Genomic DNA, 17,260 nt, shown 5'->3' on the forward strand with positions numbered 1-17,260 from the left:
GTCGTCAGCAATGTCGGTATCATACAGGGTCAATGGCGAGCGGCTCGTACCTCGTGAAAGCTTCATTAAACGTCTCTGACGACTGGAATTGTTGGACATGGGCTGCCGAGGACTCGTGCTTGGTTGTGTCGCTGACGTTGCTCAGTCTCAGAGATTTACGGAATTGTTCATTCGAGGTGGCTTTCTGGTGAAGAGGTAGCTGGCATGTGCGAGTATGAGGCTCTGCGACTGTGAGGCCTGAGTCATCCGCCCATATTCGCCAAGATGGAATGATCTCAGGACAGTGCGATGTCTGGATATACTTGATCGCACTGCCCCTATACCCCTCGGCTCAATCTCCCCATGTTAATGAAACCCCACCATCATGGTGGCAGGGCCCAGAGACACCCCCACCAATTCCTCATGTCTCTGACGGTGACGACCTGGACAGAATGGATAGGTCACCGGTTTCGGCGTGGGCGTTCTGCAGTCTGTGGTGCAGGAAAAACACCAAACCCCATGGGCAGCACGGCAACCCGCACATCGTCAAGTTTCCGCCAGATGACGATCCAATGCCATACGTAGATGAGTGACGATGCCGTGTCCCCAAATTCTTGAACAGTCCCCTGGCAATGGGGCCATGGGCATCATCATGGTCGCCACCCGGTCCCCTAGATCCCCGAGCTGGGCTGCTAAGCTCCCCTCCCAGGGTATGACAAGGACCCTTGCGTTCCAGGGGCTTTACTCTGTCGGGAACAGGTGTCCGGCTGGCTGGCCTCTCTTGTCTCTGGGTGATATGGCCGCGACTCGGCCGTATCCGACATCAGAGAACTGGACAGCTGGACAAGGACAGTTGAGAAAACGGGCTTGGGATGGCTTGGAGGCAGGCGATGACTGTGGCGGTACCTTTTTTGGGCCGCCTCCAATTCAGTTCGTATGAAGAGTCTGACGCTACTGTGGCCTGGCATAGCACCGCGGGCACCGCAGAGCACAGCACACACAGCGCTGGAGGGAGTCCGGATTGTCAGTGGGGGTGTCGTTCTGTGCGAATCGTTGTCCGTGGATTTGATTGAAATGTGAACTTGTGACCGCCGGCGCCGGGCGATGGATGTTTTGCTCATCAAGTACCTGGACTACCGCAAACGAACTATTCTGGTACCTATTGCCCCAGCCCATCCCAGTTCCAGTCCCAGTCCCAGTCCGTCCATCCCGTCCACGCCTGTCTCTCTCTTGGTTGCGTTGCGTTGCGTCCGCCCCGCCCGCCTTGTTATCCCCCATCCCATATCTCGTCTACTAAATAAGCCCAAAATCCAAGTTCGCGCACTCCGCTCTGGTCGCTTTTCCAACGTTTCTTGTGTCATTGTCGTCACTTGCCAATTCTGAACCATTCATCACATCGTCGGTTCTATATCTACTAGACACACATACATCTACACTCTTCATTGCCCAGTTGCATCTTATCTGTTGTTATTTTCCCCTGCGTGCGCTCATCGCCTCTTTATTTTTGTCTACCCCTCCGACAAACAGCACGCACCGCACGCACAGCACAAGCCAAGGCAAGGTTCGCGCAGAAGCGCACACACAGGCCAACCTCGAGAAGCCAGTCACGAGTCATCCTGCCCTCGCCGACCCCTTCGCTCGTTTCGTTTCCTCCTTCCATCATGGCAGCGCCAGATAAACCCAGGCGACGGTTTGCCCCCGAGCCCATTGAGACCACCTTTGAGACGTTCCGGAGCAAGACGGGAAAGCAAAAGCAGGTTTTGAGCAGCCAAAAGAACGACCACAACGATCAGTACCAGCCCAAGACACCGCCCTGCACCATGGGCCCCAACCCAGAGCCCACCCCCGAGGCTTCACCTCGCTCGCCCTCACCCGTTCCCCAGGAGTTGCGCCCGAAGCGACGCTTCGCTCCTCAGTTGATCGAGACCTCGCGCAGAAGTCGCCGGGTCGGAGACACCGGTCCTGCCACGAAACCCACCGACAAGACCGACATCACCCCTTACACCAGGAACATCTACACCGCTACAAAGCACCGCGGGAGGCGGCGAGGTGACGGCCGTGACGATGAGGAGTCTCCCGTCGTCAACGGCGCCCGGCGCCGCGAGTCGGAGGATGAGAATGTCATGTCGTATTTGCTAGAGCTTGCCGCCAAGGAGGCTGAGCGCCAGATGCAGGAGGCTGCCCTCGCTGCCTTTCCCAACAGCCACCAACGTGAAGGCAACGTTGACCACTTCTACTTCCGTGAGAGTTCTGGTAGCGACAACTCCCCAGAAAGCACATCACCCGTCCACCATGGTCACCATGGTCAACCCATTGGAGCTCACCACAACGTGCGGCGACAGTCGTCCGATGCGAACCTGTCCTGGTGGCATAAGCACATGCAAGAGCACGCCGAGCAGGTTCTCCAAGAGCAGAAGCATGACGACCCCATGGTGCTGGACGAGCCCGAGCACAAGCCGGGCGAGATGGCGACGCTCGCCGAGGAGCCCCACGAGGACCGCACGGCGCGCAAGCAAGGTGAGGACACGGTGATGCGGACAGACACGGCCGACCTCGACAAGATGGACCTGACCGCCCCTCCGGATCCGATGTGGACCACGTCAAACAACCAGCACGCGCCCCCCGCCGGCAGGAAGAGGTCATCGCCTGGCGCTCCAGGCCCCATTGGGGAGACGTACATGCCACTGCTCCAGACAGATTCTTATCTGACGGCCGAGCAGACTAATAAGGCCGCCTCCCCGGCACCTGCGCCATCCCGGCACATTGGTGAATCTCCGATGCCATACATCCCCTCGGCGCCGTCCGGCAGATCTGATGTGCCATACGCCAAAGCTTCTCAGATCCCCCCAGACACCGGCGGCTTTCGCAACTCGGGTCGAGGCTTTGGTCGCCCATTCGGAGGCTTCGGTCACAGATCGCCAGCTCCCCCGTTCCAGAAGAGGCGCCAGGCGGTATCTCCACCCATGCTGGGCAAGGATCTCGTCTTTCGGAGGTGTCCGTCGCCCAAGCAGACCAAGCTGGAGCCAGACCACCCATTCGCAGAGCGCCATGCCGAGGAGAAGTACCGGGATCTTTCGGGAGAGAAGGGTCTCTGGCGAGGATACTGCTTCAGATCCGAATCGAATGATGCCTACTTGGTGCCAGCAGACCTGCATGCCCCACCCATGCTCACAACCCCCAAGCCGCCGGCTACTCCCGGCACCGCCTCGCATATCAGCTCTCCAAGCTTTACGGACGAGCCCGCCGCTATCAACGGTGCTAACGGTCTATTCAACGGCCAGACCAACGGCACCAAGGAGCACCGCACCCGGGCCGGCAACCCCAAGGGCCTCCACATGCTCCATGGCATCGACGAGCGGCTTCAGCAGGAGAAGGCCCACGCCGAGCTGGAGGAGAAGATTGCCCAGGAGTTTGACGACGGCTTCGTCACTCAAGTATACAACTATCTGTCACTCGGATACCCCGCCATGGCACGGGCCTTTGATGAGGAGCTGTCCCGTATCAGTCTTATGAGCATTGATGATCTCGAGAGGGATGACGACCAACAGCTTGCCAAGGGTCACCTGGTTGAGGCCGACGACGGCACGCCCCGAGAGAAGAGATGCCCTCGATGGCGAGCTCTTCGATCTTATATCAAGGAGTGGGCCAGACAGCACCCCAACCTCGACAGCATGGATCCTGTGGGGTGGGGAGTCCGGGAACGACGGGGCAGCTGGGCTGTCTGAGCTGCACGTTTCTTCCAGAACTTTTTACTTTTATGCGGTTATACTCTGTTCGCATACGCCACGTTTTATTTCCGAAGCACGAGGTCTTTCTCAGAAGAGTTGATTGGAGTGTTTGCTTTTTACTATTTTGGGCCTGAGTTTCTATCAACCATCGGCGGGCGTTTTTACTCTGCAAGAGCCTGCTATAAACGCAGCACCTGCAACTGTTGTTTTTTTGAGCAAGAAGCATCCATGGAGGGTACGTATGGAAAGCCCCCAAGAGCATGTTTTGTGTGTTCGAGTTGTATGTTGTTTATGACCGAGGGGGAGGAAGGTGAAAAAGAACGAGAGAGGGGGAAGATAAAGCTTTGGTACTGTTTGAGTTGCTGCTACAAGGCGGGTAGATGATTAGACCACAAGCGAAATACTGTTTTCGTAGATGAAACATGAAAAGATGATGAAAGGAATCAGGGGAGGAAGGGAGGGATGAAAGAGTGCGAGTGGTGCTCGCACAGAATTGTACATGAATGAATGGTTGAGTGTGAGAGATGATGATCAAGCTCTTGGTGGGCTTTTTGCTCCAATGGGAGTGGAATACATGACATCCGGTCCGGGCCGGACTGAGAAGACACTTTTTTTTAATGACATGCTTGTGTGATTGTGAATGTGACTGAAGTTAATCTGGCATGAGAGTGCGTTGGAACCCATTCAGCCCATTGGCCAAGCAGTTACTTTCCTGAAGTCTTTATCACTTTGCTCATCCACCTGAATAGCCTCTATCTCAAGGCCTATCGGCTGCCCACGAACGGATCTCAAGTCTTGGGTATGTAGCTGTGAAGTTGATTCGTTATCTTCATGGAGGGCAGCGCCTAAAGCCCATGGGGCTGGCCATTAGGGTCACTTTGCCCACCCATGTCATCAGCCCTTTCAACGGCCTCTTCACATGAAGCGTGAAGTCGATTCGTGAGCCCGGCAAAACAGCATATCTCATCCATCAAGTTACAGCTTCGAGGGGGTATCGCGTCTCCCACTCCCCTCAACTACCATCCACGGCTTTCCTTCAACATCAACAACATCGCCCTCGCTCAAATTCTCGCCCTTCAAGATCTTCTCACACGGCAGCCCAATCTCTCCAATCTTCACTGTCCTCTTCCACCCCTCATCCCACTCCCACCTTTCCAGCGCAACCTCATCCCCAACCCTCACAAAACCCTGCATATGCCTCCCCAGCCTCACGACCGAGCCCCTCGTGCGGTGCTCGTCGTCGTGCAGCTGCAGCACCAGAACCCTCACACCGCCCTCATCGGGGACGGCGGTGGGGTCGACGTCGTGCCAGAGCTCTTCGTACTCGCCTTCGACGCCCGTGTCGGGGTTGAGCATGGAGCCCTTTTCGAGGGTGAGGTCGTTGGGCTGGGGATACATGAAGCCCGCGTCGGAGAAGAGCTCTGGCGTCAAGGTGCGGGATGAGATCCACTGGTGGAAGGCTGAGTAGGATGTCAGCTTGCCGGTTGAGTCCGGGCGCTTGGTCGAAATCGAGACGCCAGCGATTCCCCATTCTAGGCGGGACAAGGGCAGGGGGTCTGGAGCTTGTTAATTGAGTAATATCGAATGGAGAAAGACGTATTTACCATGTTGACCGGTCCAGGGCCCTTGGTGGCCTTCCGGTAGGTAGATACGCAGGTCAACAAAGTGCCGCCCGGGAGAGGTGAGGACGAGAGTGGAGGTTGGCTCGCTGGCCTCTTCGGGGACCCAGCGGATCCATTTGCGTACTGAGATGCTGCCCATCTTGACTCGATTCGAAGGTCACGGTTGAGGAACTGTAGATGTGTGAATAGAGTTGCAGCCAAGTTCTTATGCACGGATGGGGAGTGGATCTGGAGGCGGAGGCACGCGGGGCCGAAGATGGGGTTGACGAGCCGAAAGGCGTCGAATCCACTGAGGAAAATGCACTTGCTTGGTAATTCAATTGTTCCTATACAGGATCGAGGTTAGTGTCAAGGGATCATTTATAAGTACTGGCCATAACCCATCGACCTATCTAATTAACATCATCAAGGATGTTGGCTTCCACGCCCTATTCACCACCCAAAGCCCAGCAAGTCTCGGGCTCTCATCGTAGACTGTACATTAGCAATGTTCGGTTTCTCGTCGTAATCTGTTCTCTTAGATGACGCATAGTCTCTTCGAAGGAACCCTCATCAAGGTAGATCCGCAACACAGTCATCTCTCCCCAGCCTGTCAAGGACGCGAGTATACCAAAAGAGGCCAAAACACAGCCTGATACCACCGCTCTACTACAGAGCGTGACGCTGTCTGGCGTGCGACGTATTGTATATCCGAAGACCATTTGAAGGGCGAGTATTATGGACCCTAGAACGCACCTCCCAATGAAACAAGGCACTGCCGCAACCCCCATCTTTTCCATCTGAACCTCGACCAGATACCATAGGACTTCCATAAAGAGGGATGCTGCGATGGTGGCGAGGAGCCAGTTTATAAGATAAAGCTTAAATAGCAAGGCGGTTGGAGCGAGAAGGCAGAGAAGCGCTGGAATAAAGCGTACCGTTGAGTTTCTGAAATAGTAATAGAGATGAAAGATGAGAATCGGGAATGCGTAACCAAAGAAGAGCGGTGCTAGGGTGATTCCACCCAGGTAAACTGTGTCCACTTCGTTGATACCGCCGTCTGTCGGCGCCTCGACATATTCTGCCACCGAGGTTCCCACAAGGGTGACCAAGGCGATGTAGTACACCGTCATCTTCAAAGGCCGGCTCCAGTTCATGTGGGGATCCACAATGCGTAATGTATCCAGACGATCTGTAGCATTGGGTTCAAGACGAATGTGGAGATGGCCAGCCTTCTGAGAGGTTGCAGAATTCCGGGTGTTGCATCCGCCGAGAAGAAAACGCCGACTTGTATGTATGAGACCGCAGCCAGGAACAGGGCCCCGCGGTGGGACGTCGAGCGGACGTGCTCAAGATCTATGTCAACTTGCACATTCTCCTGGGCTTCAGCGACCTCCAGCTGGTCTATAACAGCCGTAGCAGTTTGACTCTGCCCTCGCCTTGGGTATTGTGGGTTAGAGAGTAGATGCTCAAGAAATGCTGCGAGTGGCGCCACCACTAGTATTAATGACAATGTTTGACCAAATGTCCAGTCATTGTCTTCACTGTGGCCTAGCTGCCTGGTTCTTATGAACCGTCTTGTAACCCATATAGCTGCGAGAGTCAACCAGTAGACCTAAACAAAGAGATGAGCGGAAGTAGACGCTACCTGTGGGATAGGGGCGTACCTCTGCCAGGAAGGACGTGAACAGCCCAATGTGGAGACTTAGAATACGGCATCCAGCAATAAAGAAGGGGATTATTATCAGATGGCAGGCATGTCGGATCCAGGTCCGCTGGGTAGCTCGAGGATCCCATGGATCCCATGGTTGAGGATCTTCACTCTTGCCATGCTCGAGTCTCATCGACATGGCCACCAGCCAGGCTGCCGACGTTCGAAGCACGCCTTCAAATGCCTTTGACATCTTTTCCAGGCGGATTAGAAACGCCTACAAAAGAAGAAGAATCGTCTTTATCATGGACTCAACGCCCACCGTTTTTGGATTCAGCTTCTGCTTGAAATGGCACAGAGCAATGTCCGAGGGCTTGTTGTCATTATCGCCGTCCCAGTCGAAGTGGCCGGCAAGACCAATTGCCGCAGCCAGAAAGATAACTACGAAGAACATGAGAAGGATGCGCCAGCCCATCCGACCAGGATGGTTTGCAAGATGGTTGCGAAGGAATGAGAGAGCTGCTAGGTGCGTTACCGACGAAAACCACACCAAGTAGATGAGCAACTGCCAGTGGTAACTTTGTAGCTCACGCTCAAGCGCTATATACCCACTGATCATCATGGTCAAACCACTGAAGATCTGGATATCCGAGAATGTCATGACACCCTGAGAACGCTCAGCACAAACATACACGAAGGGGCGGGATTGAGGGTTATACCTTATTCAGTGCAGATTCCGGTTGGCCAGATCGAAACCATTCGGAGAAGTGTACATGCCGAAGTCCTGGAAGCATGCGAGCAGAATGGAGAAATGTATAATCGATGATATTGGGATACTGGCAAGGTGTTTTGCTGCCTTCTAGTCGAAAGGGATCGAGCCCGGGATTGTAGGCTCCCAGGTAGTAGCCGATGAGCAACGCGACAACAATCCAGCCCGTGGCCAAGAAGGCTGCTGTAACCTGGAAGTTATTAGCTGAGTTCAAAACCGCGGCGAAGGTTGCCATACCCCGATACCTGAAATGTCGCTATAGGCTTTGATCTCAGGAGGATTTGCTGCGCAACTGCCCGCCATTGTGACCCATGAAGGACCGAGATAAACAGTAAGAAGACATTTGTAAAATTATCGCAAGGAAGGGGAGGGGGTCATAGTTTTTCTTCACCTCCGCTGAAATCAGGCTGGCGGCTCGGCCATGTTCAGCTGAAGGCCTCATGCAGGTCTCATTGTGGTTCAGTGCCGTGATAGACTGCACTTTCATGGAGTTTTGTAACTCAGTGGATAGCTGGCGTTATCTGGTTACCGTGATCAGTGATACTGAAGCATCAGGCTCGCCACAAATACTTGTTGTTGATGTCCAGGTAGGCGCGGCATGTCCAAAATGCAGCCGGGATTTTTTCGAGGAACTGGAACCTTTTAGGAGCACTCAACCCGTTCCTTCGATTGATCCCAGTAATACTTCCCGTATCTAAACCCCACCGTAGTTTACAGGGTGTCCCATCGCTTTACACCTTCGGGCCAACTCCTGGATGATAAGCCCCCAGCTACACTAGACATTCAATCACACTTTGGTTCACGATAGGCACTTGCCATTTCGAGGCGCCTGAAATATCCATATCCATTGAACTGAGTTCCTAGAACTTACCCCCGAATTACAACTCCAGATCATAGGCAGGCGACTTCCATGTGCCACCACGGACACTCGCACCCAATGGGAGTTAACTCTACCCTCGCCCGATATAACCCAGCCGTTCCAAATAATTGAAGACGGATTTAAGGGGGAAATGCCATCTGATACTTGCACCGAAAGTGGAAAGCCGCTGCAGGGTGAGCCAAACAGTTAAATTGCCCCTGGCGGACCCGAGTGAGAATCCCGACACTCCGACACCCCGATGGACCGAGATCGACGACGCTATAGTTTAAGAAACCTCAAAGTTTTGTTTCAATGATCTAAATCTGCTAGCCTCATGAGAGTACAATTCTAAACGATTTGACAAGACAGTTATGGCTGGTAGGTTGAAAGCCACGAAGCCGGACACAACCGCGCGCCTTCGACGACAGTGACTCCTTCAACCTGACTTATTGGCTTCGCCAAACTCCTATCCATTAAGCTTAACAAGAAAGTTTCCACCTCAAAAAACTCGCCTGTTTGGTCATGAAACACTGGCGAACTCGCTTACCGCCCGTCCAAGCGCCAAGCTGTCTGAAGTCTCGTGGCATGTTTCCACGGACATGGGTTTGAAACGTCAAAATGGATCCTCAGCCTTGACGACGGGCCTCTGCAAAGACTCGGAGCCGAGTGCCCAGGCGGAGATTCTGTCGTCCGCCAAACGGAGCTTTCGAGGTTGACACGTCTTGGTGGCCCTGGTTAATTAAATCGAAGGTTATCGGATGACGACGCGGGAGTCGTGGGATGGGCTTTAAAACAACGTCGGTTCCTCGCTGGGAGTGACATCTTTTGAAGTTTCAGTAATTCACTTTCGTTCAGTAATCCCTTCCTTTCGTTACTCTTTTTTCATTCATTCTTTCTTTTGCTCATCCATAAACGGCCGTGCCGTCTCCAGTTAAACAACAATGAAGTCTTACGCCCTCCTTTCTCTCCTCCCGGCCGTCCTGGCCTGCGCCAACCCCAAGACCAACGAGTGCGCCAAGGCCGTCGCCGCTAATGGCTCGTCTTTCTGCTCCTCCGTGAGCGAGACCGCCGAGCTCCCCTCGTGGGCTTCTGCCTGCAGCAAGAAGAACCTGGCCAAGGAGTGCGAGTGCCAGTTTGCCGCCGGCGGCGACTCTGCTCCCGCTCCCGCTTCCGAGGCTGCTGAGGAGCCTGCTCAGACTCAGGCCCCTGCTGCTACAACACTTGCTACTGTTGTTGCTCCCTCGGCTGTTGCTTCTAGCGCTCCTGTTGAGGAGGAGCCTGTTGAGGTTCCCGCCTCTTCCGCTGCTGAAAACCCTCCTGCTACTTCTGCTGCTGCTTCGCAGCCTTCCTCGCCTGCCGGTGGTGAGGCTACTGAGGGTGGTAGCTGTGGTGCTGCCGCTGTTGATGAGCTCGTTGGCTACGGTGATGGAACCACTGGTGGTGGCAGCGGAGAGGGTGTCACTGTCACTTCTTGCGCAGACCTCACCTCGGCTGTTGCCAACGGCGGTGTCATCAAGATCGATGGCCAGCTGTCTGGCTGCGACATCATCCGCCTTGAGGGCGACACCACCATCCTCGGTGTTGGCTCCGGCTCTGGTAAGCAAACCACGTCCAACATGTCATACATCGCTAACACATCTCACCAGGTCTCGTCGGTGGTGGTTTCCGCATGAAGGACGTGTCCAACGTCATCCTCCGCAACCTCAAGATGAGCAACCCTCCCGAGGGCAAGGATCTGATCGACATTGAGAGCTCCACCTACGTCTGGGTCGACCACTGCGACCTCTCAGCCGAGGGCATCACCGGTGACAAGGACCACTACGACGGTCTCTGCGACGCCAAGCGCGGCTCCGACTTCATCACCATCAGCTGGACCAAGTTCTCCGACCACTGGAAGGCCAGCCTGATCGGCCACAGCGACAACGCCGGTGCTGATGACACTGGCAAGCTCCACGTCACCTACCACCACAACTACTGGTCCAACATCAACTCGCGTGCTCCTTCTGTGCGCTTCGGTACCGCCCACATCTACAGCAGCTGCTACGAGGACGTCCCCACCTCTGGTGTCAACTCCCGCATGGGCGCCCAGGTGCTTGTCGAGCAGAACTCGTTCAACAACGTCCAGCGCGCCATCGTCACCAACCTCGACAGCAAGGAGGAGGGTTTCGCCTCCAACAAGAACAACATCTTCACCAACAGCGACACCCAGATCACCCAGGAGAAGGAGTTTACTCCTCCCTACAGCTACACGTGAGTCAAGAGTATACCCGTGATGTTGAGATATGACGCTGACTTGTAATGATAGCACCGACCCTGCAAGCTGCATCTGCGAGCTCGTCAAGGCCAAGGCCGGTACTGGAGTTGTCGCTTAGATGATGAGACGAGGGAATCAAGAAAAGGGCAGTTCCCGCCCGGTCAAGGATTGATCAAAGGACGTTCATCGACAGATGACAATATTCTGGACACTTATTCAGGCCGTTTGAGCCCATGTACATATTACTGTTAAATAGTGGACTGCTCAACGCTAATGCCAGGTTGACCCTGCACTCAATTGTCTCTGTTTTATTCGGCCGAATAGGTGAGGGGGGGATTTAATGGTGATTCCCCCTTGGCAGATATCGCGAGGGTTAGTGTCCCAAGGGAGATGTGCCGATTCATTTGGAACATCAAGGGATCCATCACAACCCTTTGGCTCGGTATGTCTCGGATGATGATATTCGACAAGGGCGTCTCCATCAATTAAGAAGAAGCTCGTCGCTCATCTATTTGGCTCGTCAGATAGGTATGTCAAGATGGACGTTCAGGATTGGCAAGCAAGCAGACTCAGAATCAGGAATAGTCGTTACCTTCAAGACGGCAATGTGAAGCCATGGCCTTGGAGTATTCAGGTCCAAATACTCGGCGCAGAGGGAAGTGGACGACATAGTCTTCTGGATAGGGTGAGTAACAACTTTCAGCATGAAGCCGGCTCTAATGGTTTCCCAGATATGTCTCGACGAATTCATCCCTAACGACGACCCGTTTACAGAACGCGACAGCGCCTGCAAGCAAACTCAACTCCGCGGCCTCACCTGCAATGTCTGGTTCGAGACGCCCATCTCCCTCACATCCCACGGCGACGGCTTCGCCCTCTCCAAGCAGGAGCTCTTCTACTGGCTCACCCGCGGCATGCGCGACTGCGACGCCCTCATACTAGTCTACGACCTTACAGACCCCAGCAGCTTCCGGGAGCTGTGCGAGTTTTGCGCCCGCTGCGAGCTCGAGGGCGTTGGGGTGGCGCCTGGGTCTAGTCTGCCGTGTCTTGTTGTTGGCGCAAAGGCGGACTTGCCGAATCAGGAACATGTTCATGATGGGGAGAGGTTAGCTAAGCGTCTGGGAGGTCGCTTCGTCACATGCTCCTCACGGACGGGCGAAGGTTTCCCAGAGCTGATGGAGGCGGCGATTGGACCGGTGGTGGATGCAAGGACGGCGCTTATACAGGAGAGCGAGGATATGTTGGGTCAAGCAATACGGACGCTGCTGGCGTGGGCGGGAGAAAAGAGGACATGCTTGAGAAAACGACTGAGCAAGAGGAAAAGAACATCAGAGCTTCGACGGCCAGTGTCACGACCGAGATGCACGGGAGCACCCCCACGATGGACAATGAGGAGCTTGATCTCTCTACCTCTATGCCAGAGCCTGCAGGGAATGAGCAGCTTTGACTCGGAGAACAGCGAAGCTTCGCTCCTGGTCCCGTGTCCGCCGGAGTGGCAGCTTTCGGTGGACCTGGTCGAGCCGGCCGCGACAGACTGGGCGCCGAGGTTCTGAGCCGGTAGAGTTCGGCGCAACCTCCGGTAGAAAACAGCGGGGCCGCGCCGAAGAACCGGGCACGGCCCGAGACCGGTCCGACGACATGTGCTCAAGAAACAAAAGAGGTTTCCTGCCTGATTCATTCATCATTTACAATTACTTGACGATCAACCTTTTTCCCCCACGTCGGACAGGGGGGGGGGGCAACACACCGTCTACGCTAGCTGGGTAATTTCCTTTCAAGTTGGAGAACCTGGAGGGTTTAAACATTGCGGGGAGTTGGAGTAGACAAGGCCGGGTCCAAGTTGGAGATGATACCTTGTACGTAATGAGCAACAGAAGGATCTTCCTTCGCATTTTAATTGTGGTTCTTGTTACTTGACACGTGGTGAAAGAGCATCATTCACAGGAAATTTATGCGAGAGATATGTGAGAGATGTGACTGTTGCTGGAGTATAGACGCTGATGGGCCAGGACTCCAACTCTTACATGCTCGACAAAGTGCCCGCGAACCACCTAACCCACACGGTTTAGCTTCGCCGGCGGAATCAGCTGGCCGGTCTACCAAACACCCCTTGCAATCGGCATCCAGGGTCGGCTAATGCAAAGGGGGGGAAAGGCACATCTCGGCCACGTTTTCTTGGTGCGTCCCACGCCATCAGGCCATGCAAGTGTCGGTGCCTACCGTCACGGGCTGATTTTCTGCTTTTGGAAGTAGGCACGCAGATTGAAGAGGGGAGAGATGGGCTGGAAGTTATTGTCCGGAGAGGAGAGAGGCTCTCCTCTCATCTCTGCCAAGACTGACGAATTGCTCGCTCATTGGTGCTGGTATAATGGATTGCATCTGCCAAGATGGTAGACTTTGGTGTTGAGGCACTAGTCTCTGGAACCAAGCTCACAGAGTTTTCTGGAACATTGTGAGATTTGACTCGTGCCCCTGCCTGGTCAAGGGTGAATATCCTGTGTTTGAAGCACCATATAACGCCTTCGGGCTCAGTAAAATCGGCACGAGCATCCGATATCTGGCAACATGGTGGAACGCTGAAGATGTGTGCGATGCGACTCTGTGGCGAAACACATATGAGATTTGCGGGCGCCCGAACTTGCTGTATGCCAGGCAATTTAGGCTGTATCCTCTCCCTCTAGCAAAATGACGGAGTGAGTGTTTGAGACGAGGAGAGCAAGATATCCGAGCCTAGCACCCTTTTGGTCACGCGGAGAGAGAAAAACAAGAAACTCATAAGCACAAGATAAGCTCAAGCCAAGCCCAGCTAGTGTTGTCGATCATTAAGCGCTACGTACCCCAAACCCGCGCTCCGGCGGCACAGTAAAGTCAAGCATGCCCGTCTTCGTATTTTTCGGTGAAATTCCCCAGTATGCGGCTAGCACGGCAGAGGAGACGATATTGAGAACCCTTGTCAGGAGCAACAAAGGTTCCCCGGAGCGCGGTCTGTTTATGTGGTATGCCGTGCTCACTGTCGGGCTTACCCACGATAAGCAATCTGCGTCTCAGCTGCGCCTCTTATGCGTTAGCCCGTCGGTTTCTCGGGAGTTGAACCGCTGCAGTAGTAATGTATTGGAAGCCTGTGCGAGAGTCAGGGCTGCGGCCCGGTGCAACGTCTGTGTTGTTAGTCTGAGAGAGAGTTTGACAGATCAGAGTCAAGATAAGCAACACTGGACAATCACAAGAGCAGAGAAGAAGAAACTGTTGAATGCCTCTAAATCATGGCCGAGGTTCAATTTCAATTATCAAAAGCCTCAAAATTTGTAAGCCTTGTATCCCAATTCGCATGCATTTCCGTCCGTCTCGTCATCTCAGGAACCAATCCTCTATGGCCCAATCCCAACCGCCTCTTGATGCTTTTTTGCATTACCCAAGGCAGTGAGTCATATGTACAATTCCATGCGATATCCTGTAAGATGTTCTGCAAGATGTCGCGCCGCCAGCTTGTCGCTTAGACGGTGTATCGGAAGAAGGTGGCGTTGTCGCCAGAGTCCTGCTCCAACTCCTTCTCGGCGCGGGTGTACTCATGGGGAGCCTTGTGGGTGTTGTCGCGGCGGGCGTTCTCGCGGCGGAGGTAGAGGGTCATGAAGATGGAGAGAATGCAGCTCATGGTGGTAGTGCCAATGAGGGTAGCGTGGCCGGACTTGTAGTGAGGAGCATCGTCCTTGCGGTAGACAAAGCCAGAGACGGCACCACCGAGGTTACCCTGTTGATTCATGTTAGTGAGACTGTGGCTTGTGTGGTGCAGATAAGGATCAACTTACGAAGCCAACGTGCATGGCAATACCAACACCACGCTTGAGGGAGCCACCGATGTTGTTGCCGTTCCAGGCGACACCCTGAGGAACGTTGGGGTAGATACCACAGGTGATCATGAAGGCACCGAAGTACTTGGCACCGTTGGACTCGACAGCAGCAAGAATGACAAAGCCGACGATGCTGTAGACAGGAATGTTAGCTAATTGAGGCTTAAGATGATCGCGCCAAGCCGGAGTCGGCTTCCGGGTCTGGGCCCTTGGCGATTTGGAGAGAATTGGAGAAGGGGAGACTTACGCGACGCAGCAGAAGAAGATCATGTAGATACCACGCTGACCGTGCTTATCAGCGGCGTAACCACCGGCGATGGTGAACAGGCAGGCGACGACATAGGGAGGGACAGTCATGAGCTGAGCCATCTCGTTGGTGTAGCCGAGACCCTTGACAATGGTGGGCAGGAAGATGGAGATGGAGTAGAGGGGAGTGTAGATGCCGATGGTGATGATCATGTGGACCCAGATCTTCCAGTCCTTAAGGGCATCACGGAAGAACTGCCACTTGAACTCATCAGAGAGAACGGATCGGTCCTCTTCGAGGCGGCGGACGACCTCCTTGCGCTCAGTGTCGTCGAGGAACTTGGCAGTGTCGGGGTAGTCGTACATGACGAAGAAGGCCATGACAGCGAAGCAGAAAGTGACGAGACCCTCGAGGATGAAGATCCAGGCCCAGCCGTCGAGACCACCAACACCGTCCATCTCCATGATGCCACGGGCCAGGAGACCACCGAAGGCACCAGCAGCAGTGGCAGCGGAGAAGAAGATGGCCATGCGGAGACCGCACTCGTGGCGCTTGTACCACATAGTGATGTAGTAGGTGATACCGGGGAAGAGACCACCCTCAGCAAGACCGAGAGCCATGCGGGTAGCCAGGAGACCGCCAAAGTTGTGGACAACACCCATGACACAGGTCATGGCAGACCAGATGATCATGATGAAGGGAATCCAGATGGAGGGGCGGAATCGCTTCATGGCCAGGTTGGATGGGATCTCAGCCGCGACATAGAAGGGGAAGAAGACGGACACGGCGATCTGTGGGGAAGCACATTGTTAATTCTCCGCGATGACATGGGGGTAAAGGACCCGAGAGGATGGGAAAGTTGATGCTGTACTCACATTGTAGTCCCACTTGCCAGTCATGCCCAGGGACTCCTCGAGACCGGCCAGCTTGGCATTGCCAATGTTGGCACGATCGAGGAAGGAAAGAAGGTAGAGGAGGGCGAGGAAGGGGAGGAGGTGGGTGTCCATCTTGCGGAGAAGACGCTTGGTGGACTTGACGTCAAAGACCTCATCGGAGGTGTTCTCGTGGAGAGAGACGGCCTTCTCATAGTCGACCTTTTCGGTGGACGAGTTGTCCTGGGCGGTAGCCGCAGTGTTCTTGTCGTGGTGAAGCATTGTGAAGATGCTCACTTGGAGTGAGAGTGAAAGACAATGGAGAAGAAGGATTGATGAATGGGAATTGTCCTCGAGGAAGTTGAGAGAAGAGGATGAGGCGGATGCTCTGGTCTGGAGATCTGGAGAAAAAACCTGGGGAAGAGTCCACCTTTTATGGATGATGGAAGATGAAAGGTTTCGACGATATGGATACTCAAGACCTGACTGTCTCTCCTTCCCCAGATCATCTTGGGGCCCGGTCTACGCCGGGGCCAACAACTAAAACCCCAGCTCTCTAGTCTACACGGTTGACATTGCCCACTTTCGCAAGCGCCCCCCGGCCCCCCTTTGGACGCCTCGACTCTACGCACGAACGGCAGCTAGCATGGGTTGAGGCGAATAGCGTGTTTGTAGGTGTGGTGTGTGTGGGTAAGAGAGGGAGGAGGAGTTGGAGCAGGCTCACAAGAGTCAACAAGGGTGTTGCCATGTCCCACCCCCAAGGTCCACACACCCTTACCGCTTCCCCATGTCTCCATATCTTACCCCATGCCTTAGTTGAACCCACAGACTGAGGGCCTCTCCCTCTCTCTCGCTTCCCCGCCTCTAGCCGGAGACCAATGGCCGGTCCCCAAACAGCAATGTGTGTGCCGTGGACGGGGGAACGCGACGAGAGGAGGTACTGCCAAGCAACGCCTGCTGAGGACCAGGCCCTTGTCGCCCACCCTTGTCCTCCAACACACACACATGCACACATCTTGGTAAAAAGAGCCAGAGCCAGATTCTGTGCGAGATGGGGTTGGGCCCGTGCCTAAAGCCTCGCCGCAACTTTCGGTCTGGTCTGGTTGCAGGGTGTGGTTGCGTAGTTGAAGTGAAGCTGTTGATTCTGCGCTTGTTTTCAAGGTCTTATTCGTGGGATGCCAAGGATATCATTATGCGAGACAAATGAGAAGATTTTTTTCTTTTCTCGAGTCCATCAGTGGTTGCATGCTATGCGGGTTTAAAACATGTCCGGTCTTGTCAATCATGTCAATCACTTGCGGAAAGATTGCGACATGGGAAGAAAAATCTTGAAGAGTTCGCCCCTTGTTCGCCAAGTCGGTACTGACTCCCACGTATGGTTCGACATTTGAGAAAGGACCATGGACATGGAGAGCGGCACGTTTCCGGTCCTTCACTCTGCTCTCAACCGCAACA

The 17,260-nt window shown here is 54.4% G+C and overlaps 5 protein-coding genes across 5 annotated transcripts; 3 read left to right on the forward strand and 2 right to left on the reverse strand.

The window, feature by feature from the left end:
* Positions 1–1,640: 1,640 nt before the first annotated feature.
* On the forward strand, positions 1,641–3,704 carry LRP88_07151 (uncharacterized protein; the record flags this gene model as incomplete). Its single annotated transcript, XM_083243686.1, has 1 exon — positions 1,641–3,704. One exon carries the CDS (start codon positions 1,641–1,643, stop codon positions 3,702–3,704), a length of 2,064 nt encoding a protein of 687 aa, XP_083100910.1.
* A 978-nt stretch (positions 3,705–4,682) lies between these two features.
* LRP88_07152 (uncharacterized protein) lies at positions 4,683–5,468 on the reverse strand (the record flags this gene model as incomplete). The annotated part of the gene is made up of 2 exons (XM_083243687.1): positions 4,683–5,263; positions 5,312–5,468. 2 exons carry the CDS (start codon positions 5,466–5,468, stop codon positions 4,683–4,685), a joined length of 738 nt encoding a protein of 245 aa, XP_083100911.1.
* Positions 5,469–9,528: 4,060 nt separating this feature from the next.
* LRP88_07153 (pectin lyase fold/virulence factor) lies at positions 9,529–10,959 on the forward strand (the record flags this gene model as incomplete). Its single annotated transcript, XM_083243688.1, has 3 exons — positions 9,529–10,183; positions 10,234–10,837; positions 10,893–10,959. The coding sequence occupies 3 exons, from the start codon at positions 9,529–9,531 to the stop codon at positions 10,957–10,959; spliced, it is 1,326 nt and encodes a 441-aa protein (XP_083100912.1).
* A 601-nt stretch (positions 10,960–11,560) lies between these two features.
* On the forward strand, positions 11,561–12,288 carry LRP88_07154 (uncharacterized protein; the record flags this gene model as incomplete). The annotated part of the gene is made up of 2 exons (XM_083243689.1): positions 11,561–11,946; positions 12,012–12,288. 2 exons carry the CDS (start codon positions 11,561–11,563, stop codon positions 12,286–12,288), a joined length of 663 nt encoding a protein of 220 aa, XP_083100913.1.
* Positions 12,289–14,331: 2,043 nt separating this feature from the next.
* On the reverse strand, positions 14,332–16,087 carry LRP88_07155 (major facilitator superfamily domain-containing protein; the record flags this gene model as incomplete). Its single annotated transcript, XM_083243690.1, has 4 exons — positions 14,332–14,586; positions 14,645–14,819; positions 14,934–15,724; positions 15,809–16,087. The coding sequence occupies 4 exons, from the start codon at positions 16,085–16,087 to the stop codon at positions 14,332–14,334; spliced, it is 1,500 nt and encodes a 499-aa protein (XP_083100914.1).
* Between the last annotated feature and the right edge of the window lie 1,173 nt (positions 16,088–17,260).

The sequence above is a fragment of the Fusarium phalaenopsidis genome (assembly GCF_050370095.1).
Source record: "Fusarium phalaenopsidis strain FUZ10S chromosome Unknown contig_32298, whole genome shotgun sequence".
In the NCBI taxonomy this organism is placed as follows: Eukaryota; Fungi; Ascomycota; class Sordariomycetes; order Hypocreales; family Nectriaceae; genus Fusarium; species Fusarium phalaenopsidis.